This window comes from Melopsittacus undulatus, chromosome 8 (genome assembly GCF_012275295.1).
Source record: "Melopsittacus undulatus isolate bMelUnd1 chromosome 8, bMelUnd1.mat.Z, whole genome shotgun sequence".
Lineage (NCBI taxonomy): Eukaryota > Metazoa > Chordata > Aves > Psittaciformes > Psittaculidae > Melopsittacus > Melopsittacus undulatus.
This window is the reverse complement of record NC_047534.1, coordinates 52008596-52024285: the sequence shown is the minus strand read 5'-3', so window position 1 is coordinate 52024285 and position 15690 is coordinate 52008596. Positions and strand designations below refer to the sequence as shown.

The following is a 15690-nucleotide window of genomic DNA, read 5'->3' as shown; positions in this document are numbered from 1 at the left end:
CATGGTTCCACCTCTCCAGCCTGTCCAGGTCCCTCTGGATCCCATTCCTTCCCTCCAGTGTGTTGCTGCACCACACAGCTCGGTGTCATCAGCAAACGTGCTGAGGGTGCCTCAGTCCCACTGTCTGTATCCCCAGTAAGGATGCTGAACAGCACCGATCCCAATCCCGAGCCCTGAGTAGTGTCACAAGGTTTAGTTTCTCGCTTTTGCTATTTGTGATATTTGGGTAATACACCTAATGCTCTATTGCGCTGTATGTGTTGGGGTTTTCTTAAGCAGCAGACATTGCCCTTTGTGCAAATGGGGTAATTGGGCATTGTTTTCTAGTGCAAAAGAGGTTCTTGGGACACTCACCAAAATGGACCCCTCCTGACTGCTTTGCTTTTGTTCTGCTTATTTGTGTTTTCTGCTAAGATTCCCATAATAGGAATCCTTCCATGATAAGGTATCAGAAGGTGGAACAGTGCTGATCCTCACGGGGCTGTGTAAATATTCAGCTTGTGGTAGATCGCATTAAGTGTCTTATAATCCATCCCAATTAAAAAGCAGTCTTTATAGCTGTAATAGTTTTATTGAGAACTGTAACACATTAGACCTACAGATATATAAAGCAGTTAGTTTTATAAAGCATATAGGGTATTAAAGTAATGAAAGACATTAATGTGACATCAATTTTTAAGGAGAGTTACTTGCTGAAATAAATGAGTACAGCCTAAAAGTTGATGGCATGTTACAGTGCTGAGTAATGAACCTTCTGCCCCCTAAAATCTCTGCAAATAAATAATGCTTGAGCAAGTCAGTGGTCATTAACTCTTTACCCTCTGAGAGCTACATGTCACATGGATGTCTCAGCTGATGGGTTTCAGCTCTGTAAAACTCATTCAGAAAGGAATTGTCTTTCTTGGAATACCTCTGACTTGGGGTGTGTTATTCCAATGTGTTTGCTTTCCTCTCATCTTCCGTGCGGATGGGGTTGGATGAAGTCGAGCTGTGATGGGTATTGCCAGCTGCAAAATCCTTGAGGATGCTACTTTTTCCCTTTACTTCCCTTCCCTTTTCCTGCTTTTGCGTTGCCTGCCAGGGCTCTGGTTCGTGCCCTGCCCAGTGGGGTCTTGGCATACCAAGCCTGAAGAACCAAAACACATGTGGATGTTTTAATAAACCTTGGAGGAGAAATAAAAGAGCACTTAAACTTTTTACTGGTACAATGGAGCATTCCTTTAAAAACAGCAAACTCTCATAATGCTGGCTGGCTCGTGGAGAAGCAGAAACGAGATCCCTGTATCTCTTGAGAACGCAGTTATAGCAAGAAGTATTGCAATTGCTTGCTTGAGTTGTGCTTCATTAGCAGGAGTACTTAGCTGGGCCATTTGTGTTGCTATAGTTATGGATAATGTTAGAACTTCTACGATCAACCCTATTTCCAGGGTATACAGCTCTTGTCAAAACTCCCTCTGGTCTGAAACTTGGCAATAGACAAAGCATACACTTCTCCTGGCTCTGCAAATCAAACCAGACAGCTTTTACTTCAATGGGAGAGCTTAAGAAGCAAAGCAAACCCTGAACATTAAAACCTTGTTTATTGCTTTCAGATGCCTGTTCACAATCCTGTGACTTGTAAATGATTTTGCTAGAGTCGCTCTGCGAGCTTGCCAAGCTCCTGGACTGTAATGTCAGCAAGGCAGTTCGAGGCCATGCAATGATAATGTAAAGTGAAATGATTTAGTTAGAAGTAGGAGCTGCTCCTTCCCCATACATACATACAGGAACCTCTATCAGCAAAGTCCTGCCTACACCAGAGACTAAAATGCCACTGAGTGTTGACATGACTGTTAAAATGCCTTCCTTGATCGCATTAATTCACGTGCTGCCCCAGGAATGAATGTCTTTCCTCTGACCACAGAATGCTATTTAATGATACAGCCCTTCTTCTCTGCCCTCTTGCCTGGGCCCCTGTCATCTTCAACCTTCCTACCAATGCGGCACCCTGTAAAGTCTGCCTTTTCCACAGGATCCATCCAAAATGCCCCCTCTGGCTTAAGCCCTTAGAGTTCTGCCTTGTCCAGTTTCCCAGTGTGTGTTGCAGGCAGCAGCAAGTGAAGTAACTGGGGAAAAAAGGTATTGGAAGTGTATAGGGAGGGAAACCTCCTGTTGTTACTTTCTTGGTCTCAGATGGTCCTTGGTGTCCTGCTGCTTAAAAGCTTCCAGTGTCCCAGAAAAGGTTTGATGGTGGGCATGCAATGTGGATCTCTTACTGCAAATTAAATACTATCAGCAGGGAAATAAAGCCTGAGAGATATCAAATGTCCAGCTGGGCAGCCTGATCACTGTGATCTCTGCTCCCATTGCCCTCCTTCAAGAACATGGACTCTGATGATTAAAACATGGTGCAATCTCTCCTGTATCTACATGGAGATGGTGTCATGGGAGGTGTTTGGGAGGAAACCCTGCGCTCGCTCTCAGTGCAGCAGCCTCGGCAATTGCTTCAGGCCAAGCTATTCCTGTGTCAGGGAAAACAGACATAGCTGGTGCAGGAAGAGGTCTGGAGATGGCTGTTTCTGGTCCTTCACATGAGTGGGATAAGAAAGAGAAGGTGCTGGTTGTGATTACATGGGATTAATGAAGCCAGCTGCTCAGATATGGGTAAAAGAAAAGTAGAATTATCAGTAATGCACCAACATCTGTGCTGGGGATGTGAGTTACTGACAGCAAGTGGCTGGTAAGAGTTAAAACGCTTGCCTGTTGGAGGAACGATGTCCAAAGTGTTTGGTATGGGTTTTGTTACATGTTATAAGTATTCTGGCACAGTCCCTGGCAGGCAGATCTAGTGTGCTTGTTGGACTGCCTTTTGCTCCCCTAGGATTAACGTTATTTCTGTGTCAGGATTTGTATCAATCACACTGGTGCAATAATTTATAATTTCACAAACTTAGATGTGTAATTGGGGCAGAAATTTGAGTGAATTGACTGAAGAAATCACATTATCACAACTTTTGCATTATTTATATTCATTTTAGAACACTGGCAGAATATAAATGTCAAACAGGGAGATTCATGTTTCCGGCAAAGAGAAATCAAAGATTCATCATGGCACTAATCTCCACTTTGAATACTGCATGTTAGCTGCCCCACTTCAGAAACAGCCAAAGCAATAGAAAAGGTCCAGCAATGGCAATGATTAGAGGCTTGGGAAGAGGGGCTTCTGTGTGAGATGGAGATACTGGAGTTAACACACAAGGCCATTTTACCAGCCCTCTTCCCCTGTGCCATGTTACAGGTACTGGGGCAAGGTTCCATGGCATTTAAGAGAAACAGATTTAAAACAGATAAAAGGAAATACTTTCTTAAGGGCTGTAATTAATGCAAGGAAATGATTGCCATGGGATGCTGAGGACAGGATCCTTTTAGCTGTGCTCAAAATGAAGTGCTGCCTGCATATTTTGTGCTGTGCAAACCAGGCACATTTATAGTAAGTGGAATAACATTTTCAAGTTGGGCTTCTACTAAATACTAGCTCTCATGTTTCAGGGTACAAATGGATTGCTGCTTGGAGCTGGGAATGATAGGGCTTTTTCCTTTGCTGCAACACTGAAACATTAGCCTTTCCCTGAGGAAAGATACTGGTTTAGATAGGAAGCATGAGGAAGAGAAGAGTAATTTGCCAAATATCACAAATGCTGCCTGCGTTGAGTGAGCCAAATGGCTCTAAATGGAAACTGGAAAGTATTCAAGAGGGCTGGGAGATATGTGCGCTATCATTAGGTTAGCAGTTGAAGAAGGCTTGGATGAAGTTGTTAGAAACAGCATCCTGTTTGTTGTGCAAGGAGCTGTGGGGCTTCAAACCCAGAGGGGATTCAAAGAGCAGAATGAAATGGATACCTTTCAGCTGGGAGAACTGGACAGTTTATAAGTGGGTCTGGGTAGAAGTTGTGTGGGGTTCAGGGCTGAGAAAGCTCTTTAGGGGCCTTTTGGCTTCAGTACAGAAGTTCTATCCCATTTGGAGCTCCTGCAGCTCCTTGGTACACAGCAGGGTTTTCCTGTTTGGTGGCCAAGGCTTTCACTAGTGCTTAGTAGGCTTGAGGTGCCTTAGTCCAATGTTCTGCCATTCTTCTGGGGTGTCAGTACTGCTAAGCCATAGTGTTGCACACTGGGTAGTTCATGTCCAACTCAGCTGTCCCTAAGCTACACTGAAGTCACTACAGTAAATAAGCTGCAGACCTGTACTTAAGCCTCATAAACTGTTTCCATCAATAGGAAAACCAAAAGTAGGACAGTGAAAGCATAATTAAGTACTGAATAAAGACAATCCTAGTCCAGGGGAAGAAAGAGTAAATACTACTGAATTGCATGTGGGAAAGTAGTTATCTGCAGGGTGATCCATGTGTATTTGAGGTACATGCAATGCATCTCAAATGCACTAGGTTTTGATTTCAGGTTTTTATAGCCTGGGGGAGGGGAGATGGATAAAGTTTGAGGCAGAAACCGGTTATTCCTTTAAACCCTCAAATGAAAATTCTTATAAGAAAAACTACTGTTTGAAGTAATTTAAGGACTTAGAGCATGATACCTATGTGGAACACCCTGCGAACCCTGAATGCCCACGTTTTTTGCCTCCTCATGATAACATAGCCAGGCTTGCTGGACATGTCAGCTCTGAAAGAAAAAAGGACCAATGCATTATACTTAATGGCACCTGCATAATTTACCCATGCACATGAAAACCACGTTCAACATGAGCTGGGTGCGGGCAGGAGGCTCAGCAAAGCCCTATGCCAGGCTTGCTGCCTGTAATAATAACTGCTTGCCTGGCATGTCCAGCTGCCCAGCAGCATGGGCTGCCAAACATCCCCAGTGGGGGACATGGGTATTTGGTGCTGTTGAGCCATACATCATCATTTAAATAGTGATGTGGCAGCCCATCGGTGGCATTAGCCGGCCTCTAGATCAAATGGGCAAGGACATGGCAGGGATGATGAAAGACAGGCAGCTAACATAGCTCTTGAGGTCACCTTAAATGCTTCCTCCTCCTCTCTGTACACTGGATCCTGCATGGCCAGGAAACCTATGAACTCATCAGTCCTCAATGGCTTCCTGCTCATCTGCAAGAGGCGCAGCTTGGTCAGCACAGCTTGCACTGCCCGGATCAGTTGTCCTGGGGTGAAACCATCCGAGACTTTTGCCAGGCAGCTTAGGTTCAGTAAGCTGGTGATCGCTCCCCCGTTCTGCAGGATGATGTGTTTCCATAACACTGCTCATCAGGACACACAACAAAAGAGAGAATGCCAAAATACATGAATGAAGAGAAGCAGGAAAAATACATTTGAAACAGGAAAATAAGGGCTGTCAGTTAGGAAAGCCAAGATTCCAATTCTTGTTTGCTGTTTCTTTCATGTACAGATCTGTAGCAAAGTGGCCTTTAGCACATCTGTTCTTAAACCATTGGTGATAATTTGCTGGCTACTGGTTGGTACTTCTCAGAAAGTCATTAAGGGCACATACGTGTGTAAAAATGGCAAGAACTCCTTCAATATGCTTGTGTGTACACAGAGGAAGAGAACCTGTCCAGAATGTTCCCATTTGGGCGTGTAGAGTTAAGTGCTTACATTAACAGGCTGTTTTTCTTTCTGGGACCCTGATCATAGGTTCCTCCTGCTATGGGGCCTCAATGTCTGCTTTGGAAGCCAAAGGCTTCCAGCTATGCAAGCACATGTTGCAAAGGCCAGGTGTTAAATTCTGACATTTGTTTCTTGTTTAAATAGGAAACCTGTTTGTATCCTTTAGCTGTGAGCCTCTGTGCTATGAAGGTTTTCTTAATGTTTGTGAAGTGCCTGAGATTTTGCTTCCAAAAAGAAATTATTTGGAATTATAACATCTTTTGGTTTATCCTATGTAAAGTAATAGTCTGTCTGGGAGAAACTTGACAGAACTTCCATGCCATCTCACCATGCTTTCCTTTAGAGCCTTACATGAAACAAACTGGATAGAAATGGAGTATCATGCATACTGATTAGAAAGGTTCTTGAGTGAGACAGGCAATTTCTGATCTGAGTGTCCTGTGTTTGAATGCTCACATGTAGTATGAAAGTATGGGGTAGAAAACTAATGGTACTGAATGTTGGGGCAGTCATGTAATGGAGAAAACAGGCCTCACTCTCCCATCAATTGCAACGTCAATATCATGGACCTGTGCCCATAACTATTGACAACTTTGGGCTACATTTTTCACTCAAGCAAATTGTGATCTTCCACTTGAATTATATCTCTGCTCAATAGTTATTGGCTGAATCACTAATTCATAACAAGGAATTGATGCACACAAGGGTGAGCACAGCTATATATTGTGTGCGGCAGCTTCTGTTGCATGTAGGATCATGTGTGTTACAAGATACTAACTTGCTGGGTAAATAATAGCAAGAAACCTGTATAGGATCATGCATCTTCCAGTTGAATGATTTTCTTTGTATGTTTCCTGTTCCATAGTGCATAGACTGGGATATGCTGGTTTGTAACAAAAGGGAGGGTTGCAGCAGACAAGTAGCTGTGTGCTGTGGCCATGAATCTTCGTTATGTCACGACTGTGCTGTCAAAACAAGCTTCTTTAGTTCTCACATTGGGTGTCAGGCACTGAGAATGTTCAGCATTGGACGGCGAGAGCTCTGCATGGTAAAAATCATCTTTTCATTGACCTTTGGGTCAGGTTGGAGCTAAAGAACAAGCTAGATGCTGTCATAACTGTGACAACACCAAAGCAGTAAAGCTACAGGTTTAATCTGCTTTAAAGTGGCCAGAGTTCACTTTCGGGGTCATTCCTAAGTTTGCAGCTGAAATCCCTTCAGCTGGCCTTGCATTTTGTTTGGGTGTTTTTTGTCTCCAAATTAGTGGTGAGAATCCCAGCAAATGACAGCTCAATCCCCAGAAGTGAACACAGCTAAATTCAGCTGCTAGCACCTCCTTTCCCAAGGTCTTATTTGTGTCTCTTATCTGTTAGCAGTTTATCAGAGCTGTAACATAACATGAAACACATGTTAGCTTGCTCAGAGACCATTTCCCATCCACGCTATGAAAGTTACTGAGGGTGGAAGAGATTTACAGTGTGTTAGGCAGTCAAAACCTGTCTTGAGCTTGCCATAATGTGCATCATCTCAGTACCTTGGCTGCTCTGTGAAAGGCAGCATGAAACTGGACTTCACAACCTAGTTGCACGGTTTTTGTAATAGGGTGACTATAGAGGTAATGCTGTAGTCAAGGTACGATTTGTGTAGCCAGGTCCCTGAAATGGATGTGGTTTCCTTTACTAATGTATTCTTCTGGGACATGGTCTATGAGAGGTCAGTGGCACAAAGGGAGTCTGTTTTCCTTGGTGTAGTGATCAGTATATTTGTGCTGGTAGAAGCACACCACTGAGAATCCTAACTTGAAGTGTTAGTCAGAATTCAGCCATTCTGAGTAGCTCCAGACCTTTTCCCCATATTACCTTTAGACTGAACTTAAACAGACCTTTTGCTCATGTGACACCGCATCCATATTCCTTAATACCCAGAAAATGTATTAAACCACATGATAACTGTGATTAAACCACAGGCAAGAAAGCCCCTATAGAATCAGAGAATGGTTTGGGTTGGAAGGATCTTAAAGCTCTTCCAGTTCTATCTCCCTGCCATGGGCAGGGACACCTTCCACTAGAGCAGCCCCTGTATCCAACCTGGCCTTGAACACTGCCAGGGATGGGGCAGCCACAGCTTCTCTGGGCACCCTGTGCCAGCGCCTCAACACCCTCATAGGGAAGAACTGCCTAAATCTAGTCTAAATTTACCCTCTTTCAGCTCAAAGACCTTCTACCAGCCACATCTGAAGGATGCAGAGAAGGTGCTTTTTCTCTTGTAGTAATTGGTTCACATTATGAAGCTGAATTTAGAGCATTTCTTCCTAGTCAATGCTGAGCTGTTGCAGACTTCAAGGTGACTCAAATCTGAAACCAAACTTGCATTCCTGGAAGTTTGTCTTTTTCTAGCCACGTAAAGTGGTCTATGAAAAGACACTGTTTTCCTTACAAACTCGAGTCTCAGCATATGAGGCACTCAGTGAATTTGTCAGGCTTCGGGAGGGCCTGTCTCTCACTGTAAGCATTTGATAGACTAGACATGCCAAACCTCAGATGCCAAGACAATGACTGTCACGATCTCTAAGTAGAAAAGTGCAATTTGATAGTGATGAAACTAAGTCCTCCAGAGATGGTTTTGTTTATGGAGAGGCCCTAAAGTGTGTTGTTTGGGGTATGGAAACTGGAGTGGAATAATAGAAATACAGAATCCCTATGTAAAAGCTTGAAATAGAAAATGTGCACTGAAATTCATTCATATGGGGGAAAACCAGCTTGGGCTGAACTTGGTGCACACTGAACTCACGGCAAAATGTGGACCTCTGAACAGTGTTTTAAACTCCTCCAAATTCCACTTTGCTTATTTGATCTTTGGGGTAGCCTGTATCAGTATTAACCTAAGTATCCAGGAAGCAAGATGGTACCCAGGCTATGGATTGAAAGTCAGGTCTGAGGCTAACCAGGCAATAGGCACAGATTTAAACCACCACTAGCAGTCTGGATGACTTGGAATACTTGCCAAATCTGGAAGCATAGTCAGGCCTAGGAATCACAATGATTTTCTGGTAGACTTTGCAGAAAGGTTTAAGGTTGGCATCGAAGGGGCGGTTGGTGGTTCCCACAAGCAGCACTCTGTCCGGTGCTCTCAGAGCCTTCAGGAATTTGGGGAGCATCTTTTCCAGTCTTTTTGGGCCCGTCTTCAGCACGTACATGTGAATACAAAGAGGAAAGAGTTGTTAAGGAAGTCAGGTGAACAGTCAATTTCTGCTTTGCATCTGTGGGTTTGTGCTAGTGCCTTTCACTACTGAATTTGCTGATCCTGTTATTGAACAGCAGGAAGGAAGCAAATCCATTAAAGAAGGAAATTCTAATTTCCAGTTCAAGGAGAAATAGTGCTTGGAGCTGTGCACCTGATAAACCTTCACAGATAATGCCAGGGTTTGTAGCCTAGCCTGGAATCCTCTCTGCTCTTACAGGTTATGGTCTACCAACTCCTACTCATGGTTTACATGTGGAAAATACACTCCTTAATTCTTGCTGTGATTGCTGAGGCTCTAACCTGAGAACACAAGCTCTTTGAACTCGGGGTTAGTTCCTTAGTGAATGAATGCAATAATTTACTGAGTGAATTATGCAATAATTTACTATTTGACTTTCTAAGAAACACTTAACTACTGTGTACAGAACAGATAAGTATTGGGCAAAACCTGTTACAGGATACTTATGTTTGATGATGTCCAAGTGAATATTGACTGGAGAAGCTTAATCCAATTGCTGTGGTGTCACTCTGCAGTCAATAAAGCTATAAGTGAATAACTGGGTTAGGATAGTGTATCCAAGATGACTACTGACTTGGAAGCCTCTTGTCAGCAATGATTGAGACTTTAACATCCAAGGCACCAGCGCTCACTCACTTGAAGGCTTTACTAAATAGTAGGAGCCCCTGAAAAACTTGAGTTTCCACTTCAGATCAGCCTTCCTTAATGTCTATAAGGAAGAAACTATGTCCTGTAAACCTTCTCAGCTGAAGGGCAATAATCAACACCCGTGAATCTCCATTGAATGTACCATCTTTCTGTTGTCTGCCATAGCAGACAGAAAGAAGACAAAGCTCTTTTCCAGAGTGAAAGCTACAGCAGAGAGGAAATGGGGAAATCAGTAAAAAATCCCAACAGCCACATAGTTGTTTTCTAGGTAAACTTAATTACAATATGTTGGTTTTCTCATTCTTTTTATTCTCAGGGTCATACTGTGCATCTAAGTTTGCCGATTGCTTAATCACGTTAAGAAGGTGAGCATGTCTTAGCACTAGGGCTTAGGTTCCACTTTGGAGCACGGGCGTGTTGCTCGTCAGGCTAATACAGCTCACTCCTGATTTTGCTCTTGGATGAGCTATTCCTATCTGAAGGGGGCCTACAGGGATGCTGGTGAGGGGCTATTCATGAAGGACTGTAGTGATAGGACAAGGGGTAACGGGTTGAAACTTATACAGCAGAGGTTTAGATTGGATATAAGGAAGAAATTCTTTACTGTTAGGGTGGTGAGGTACTGGAATGGGTTGCCCAGGGAGGTTGTGAATGCTCCATCCCTGGCAGTGTTCAAGGCCAGCCTGGATGAAGCCTTGGGTGATATGGTTTAGTGTGAGGTGTCCCTGCCCATGGCAGGGGGGTTGGAACTGGATGATCTTAAGGTCCTTTCCAACCCTAACTGTTCTATGATTCTATGGCCATCACTCAGTGCCAGCTGCCATCTTTTCATTACCTCCTTGTGCCCATGCACCCAATGCTTCTAAGACAGCAGGATGCCTGCTTTGCCCTCAAGGAATGTGCCTTGTTAGCACAGTGGGTCTGCCCTGGAGCAAAGGAGAAGTCTTTGCTGTTCTCTTGCTCAGAAAGAAAGAGAACAGCAAGGACTGCTCTGTCTGCACCTAAACACTATGTTTGCTGTGATTTCAAATCACAAGATCTTATCTAACCCTTGCCATTGCCTTGCTGGGAAGCTTTTGGTAATGAACTTGGCTTCTCTGAGGATAAAGCAAGCTGCCATTACATAGCTACCTTGGAAGTTTTAGCCAACCTTGCCACCTTTGCTCTGCCAGGGAGATCTGGTCATGGCAATGGCTGAAATGTGGATTTACTTTTACGCTGGCTAAATTACTCTCTGTGATGTATACTTCTATTGCTACTCATAGGCTGCAAGCTTTCCTCGTCTTCTTGCGTATCAGAAGGAAGTACAAATATTTTCCAGGATGCAATGTTTCTAGAAGAGTGGGAATTACCACATTATTTTAGGTTTGGAGGTAGGGGTGGTTGGGGAATTCCATCTCACTGAAATGACTGAGAGTAGATAATGGTTGCTACAAGTGAGTGGACATGAGTGATTTAAAACCTGGAGCCATCCTCTCCCATCAATACAAGAGGCCTTTAGTCATATACCCACAGGATGTGATAGCAGGCGCAGAGGTGGGGAGGACGAGAAGCCTTTCCACACCGGTGGCTATCAAAGCAGACAAAGAGCATGAGCACCCCAGGTAATCTTTGGCCTTTCATCTTCATTTCAATCCCCATCTGCCCTTGCTGTCAAGGTTCGAACCCAAGAGAAGGGTTCCCTTTCGGCGTGGTGACCACTAGAGGGCATCAATCACTGCACATTCACCAGCTCACAGAAGGAACAGCCTCATCCAAGGGGATGCTCCCATGGTCTTTTGAAATACAGGCTTGGGTCTGTACAGACTTGTACACAGTCTGCATGTACAGGGCTCACCAGAGAGAAAAGAGGTTTAAGAGTAAAATATTTAGCAAGCAACATGAATCTAATGAGGGTTTTGGGTGAGTTGCTCTCTGCTCCAGGGGTTGAGTTGCTGTGTCTGTTGGGCAGTGTTTGAATGTTCTTTGTACTGGGGAAGCTACAAAAGAGAGGGAGAAATGGAAGCAGTGGAAGCCCCAAGAAAGTAATCTGTAACTTAACTGTGTAACACAGGCTCTTTGTTTTCACTGTAGACATTTACCCTTGTTACTTTGTTGTTCACTTTGGCTCCATCTGATTGCTCGCATTAATAGCGCTGAACAATTAAAGCTCACCTTAACTTTTAGTTTCTTGCCTTGTGTTTTGAAAGCCTCCATTATTCTCTTCCACTTTCCAGTGCACTGAAAACTGGACTATTTTTATATAAAGCAAGTACAGGTGTAGGAGAGAAATGTGACCTCTTGGGGGCTCTGAAGAAGTCACAAGACTCTCTTAAAAGCAGAAAACGTTAGCGAGCAAGCTATTATCAAGCAAGCTTTGCCAAGTCCGGTCACGCTGGTATGTGCTAAGCTGAGAAATACACTTGTTCCTTTGTGTCTGTTGTAATGCAACAGAAGAAATTATCTGGAGTGAAATAAAAAGGGAGCACCTCACCTCTTTATCAGCCTTCGATGCTGCTTTAGAGAATATCTGTTCTGTGTCTCCAATCCACACAACTGAAGGCTGCAATTGCTTGGCCACCTAAGAGAGAATGGAGAGAGAAGGCAAGAAGTTGATTAAAATGGCCACAATTCCATATATAATTATGATTTTGAATCCATGTTTCTGCTGTTAAAATGAGCCTGGGTTATTTGTCTTCCAGAAGTGTTCAGCACTCATGGATAGCACTGGCTCTGCTTAGCAGCCTTGGCAAACTGAAGCCTTCCTAGTTGGGAACCTATCATTTAGAACCCAATCCAAATTGGATCCTTTTGACTGCTATGCTTATTTGTCATTTCTCAACCCAAATTAAGCAGCAGCTCTGCAAAAGGAAGCCTGGACTGGAAGTTCAATGGCAAACAATGGACCATCACCAGCTTTAAACCAGTGGCCCTTGCCTGTAGGATCCCTCCCTGGTTTTCCAAGGGTGACAGAGATAGGGAGGCAGGCAAGACATGGCTGTTGCATGGGAGAGGATGGTACTAAGCTTTACATTATTAATGTATTAAATAGCATTTCATTTGCAGATAGCACACAAATTTAAGCAGAAGCTGCTAAATCTGAAGGGAGAGAGAGTGTGTGTGTGTCCATACAAATGGGCTTTCTGGCTCCAAAGTCAGAGGCACTATACCTCTGGTTCACAGCAGGATGGCAGCAATGCTACAGGCTTTTTCCCATCACTCTCCCTATTGCTATAGAAACGCCAGTGGGTTTAGACATTCTGCTGCCAAATTTTCATCACTTTCCAGTGGCCCTCAGAGCTGTGTTAGTTTGTGCAGCAACAAAAGTGATGGCTCGAGGAGTCAGTGGGCATCGAGGGACACAGCAGTCTTCTGTCCTGCTTTTCCCCTCCCCATATTGGAGCTGCTGCTTCTAGGAAGGAAGTTTATAAAACCAATAGGTTGTACACATCAGAAGTGCAGTGTTCGATTGACAGACAGTGCAGGAAGGATTAAGTCAGGAACATCTTTCTTCCAAGCAGCACAGTTCATTCTTACAGACACAATTCCAAAGCACCAAGCTCGTGTGTGTGTTTCCGTAGTGTATAAATGGATTGAAGATGAGGAAAAGAATAGTAGATGAGGGATGTTAAACTTGTTTGCTGTGCTGCTGATGGGGTGAAGTGGAAACAGTGCCGTCTTTGGCATGTGGCACTTTATTTCTGGTAACTCATTGGTCCTAGAATATGTCAAGTGGTACTTCCAAGTTCAGAGCAGTTTAATGGGAGAAAGCTGAGCTTTTTCCCTTGGAAGGCAGGGATTTTAGTGTTTAGCTTTAATAATGAGGTTTTAGAAAAGAAAAACTTCGTATAATGAAAGATAATGTGAAAATCCTGCAGAAACTGATACATGGATCTAGGCAGTTATGTGGGTGTTTATCTGCATGTACAGCTTAAGGGGTGACTTTTCAGTCCAGCAGTGTATTGAGTATACAAGTGAGAATGACATAACCTATAAATCTGTACAGCAATAATAGCTGCAGTTTTGAGGGCAAATGCCTTATTTTATCCATCTCCTGTTTGTCTATATTCAGAGGTATGCCTGGCATATTCCTAACCCTGCACGCACTCTGCAAGGTACACCTGACAGGGCAAGCCTGTGGCTTTCACAAAACTGAGCTGTATAGCAGCCTTGCATAGGGAATTTCTGCTGAGCAGCCTGCTAGACAAGGGCTCAGACACCTGCAGAAGACACAAGTCAGTCCTACTCACTCACTTGCAGGTGAATTCAGTTAGTACCCGGGTGCCTGCAAATAGGCTCGGAGGCCAGAGGTGAAAGGAGTGGAATGTGGTAGCAGGACCATGCAGCTGAGATGGGAGAACTGACGCTCTCTGTAACATTAAGACTTGGAAAGGAAACCAGAGGCATGGTTTAAGCAGCTGAAAGAAAGCTACAGCTTCTTAAAGAGCTCCTTTTGCATTCTGTGCACCCACTATAGAATCAGCTGTGATGAGTGGAAGCTCTGGCTTGAAGACCCTCACCCAGCTCAGCACTGCTAATGAATCAGCTGGGGCTTTGTGATGTTTGACTTTCACCTTCTGAAACCTAACAGACACTGGAGATGAGGCAGTGGGTGGCTGTTTCCCTTGAAGCCGGCCTTTCCCCTCTATGAAGCTTGAGCTGGTGGCATGCTGTTTGCTCAGGTTTACAGCCTGTGTGTGTGTGCACTACCACCCCAATAAGCTCTGTCCCTGTAGGATATGCTGTTCTTGTGCTTTCTCCCCATTTTATCCTGATGAGAGCTGCTTCTCTTCTAATGCATGTTATAATGTTTCCCAAGGAGAGCAGTCCCCTTCTGACAGTGTGAATAATGCAGCTGTATGGCCTGGGAAGCCACGTAGCTGTTCTGCAATGTACTCTCCATACCTGTGTGCCTGGTGCTGAAGTGGGATGTGATGGGGGAATAAAGGCTGGGGAGGTTACAGAGGCTATAAGAGCTGTTGGCAGTGGTTGAACTCTGCTTGTGTACTTCAAAGGGATCCCGTGTTGCCCTTTCAATGGGGCCAATGCAGGCAGGGAGGTGCAGATCTCTCCCATTTAGCTGGGAGGTCACTTCTGTGGTTACCAGCCCTCTAAAATAGAACCTTAAGTTTCAAACCAGACTACCTTACATTTGAGCTCTTAAGGAAGAGCGCTCACTGCTGTCACATGTGTCATCTGGTGGGTTTTGTCCCTTTCATTTCCCCACCAAGGAGGTGGACATACAATGATAACCTCGGTTCTGGCGCTTTCTTTGAGAGACTGCTGTCCTTTCTGTTTTGAGATGATACTCTAAGCCTATAGAGCACCCTATGTATGTTGTTCTGGTGTTGATACACACTGTATAGGCTTGGCTGTTTCTTTTCCACAGACAGATCAGACACCCAGCATCCATCGGCGTCTCATTTAAATGTTGGCAGAGCTGTCTGTCCCCCGTGAAAGTGCTTCATTTGAATTATCCACGGGCAGTTTGCATCCATGGGTAATTAAATGCACTGTACGTAATTAATTTGTAATGGAAATGGTAGGAACAATTTGCCGGAGCTGCCAGCAGATGGCTCCTTAACCCTTCTAATACCGCAGCGAGCCAGCGGCTCTCAGTGCTCTGCGGTTCATACTGCGTTGCTTAGAAGCAGCTTAAGCAGCAAGATGCTGAAGGGGCTGAATAGACCTTATCTGTGGGAGCCTTACAGGCAAATGCTCCAGTGATGATGCCACTGTATCCTGGTTTGTTGTGCAGAAAACAGCTATAAATACTGCCTCCCAACAGGATGCATTTCATTGTTTGACACTAGAGTAAGTGCAGAGTAAAGTGATAGCGTAATGCTGCTTTATCACAGAAATAACACTGTGTATTTGAGCACTGGTGTTATTTAACACTGAAAGGGTTTAGGCATCTAGCAGGCTGAACTGCACCGGTAGGAAAGAGTTGCTTTGGGATGTCTGGAAGAAAGGTGGACCGGGCTGTTCCCAGATTACAGCTGTAACAGAAGAATCTTATGTGGCACATTAATGCTAAATACACAGAGACTTCTGTCAATGTACTGAGGTAAACTGTACCTAGTCCTTCAGCTGCCAGAAACATTACCCGTCTGAAGGGACAACATGGCAGTGGTTATGGGTAAAGGAACCTGATCCAGTAGAAAAAGATTAGTGACAGACTTTGGA

General features: G+C 44.2%; 1 protein-coding gene across 1 annotated transcript in view; it reads right to left on the bottom strand.

Annotated features, from left to right (window-relative positions):
- Positions 1 to 688: 688 nt before the first annotated feature.
- Positions 689 to 15690, bottom strand: part of IQCA1 (IQ motif containing with AAA domain 1) — a 93660-nt gene continuing 78658 nt past the window's right edge. The window contains exons 16-19 of the mRNA XM_034065483.1: positions 11999 to 12085; positions 8619 to 8796; positions 5010 to 5248; positions 689 to 1126 (exon numbers count right to left, since the gene is read on the bottom strand). Of these exons, the coding sequence (XP_033921374.1) occupies positions 1028 to 1126; positions 5010 to 5248; positions 8619 to 8796; positions 11999 to 12085 (603 nt within the window). The 3' untranslated portion in view covers positions 689 to 1027. The remainder of the gene's footprint in view (positions 1127 to 5009; positions 5249 to 8618; positions 8797 to 11998; positions 12086 to 15690) is intronic.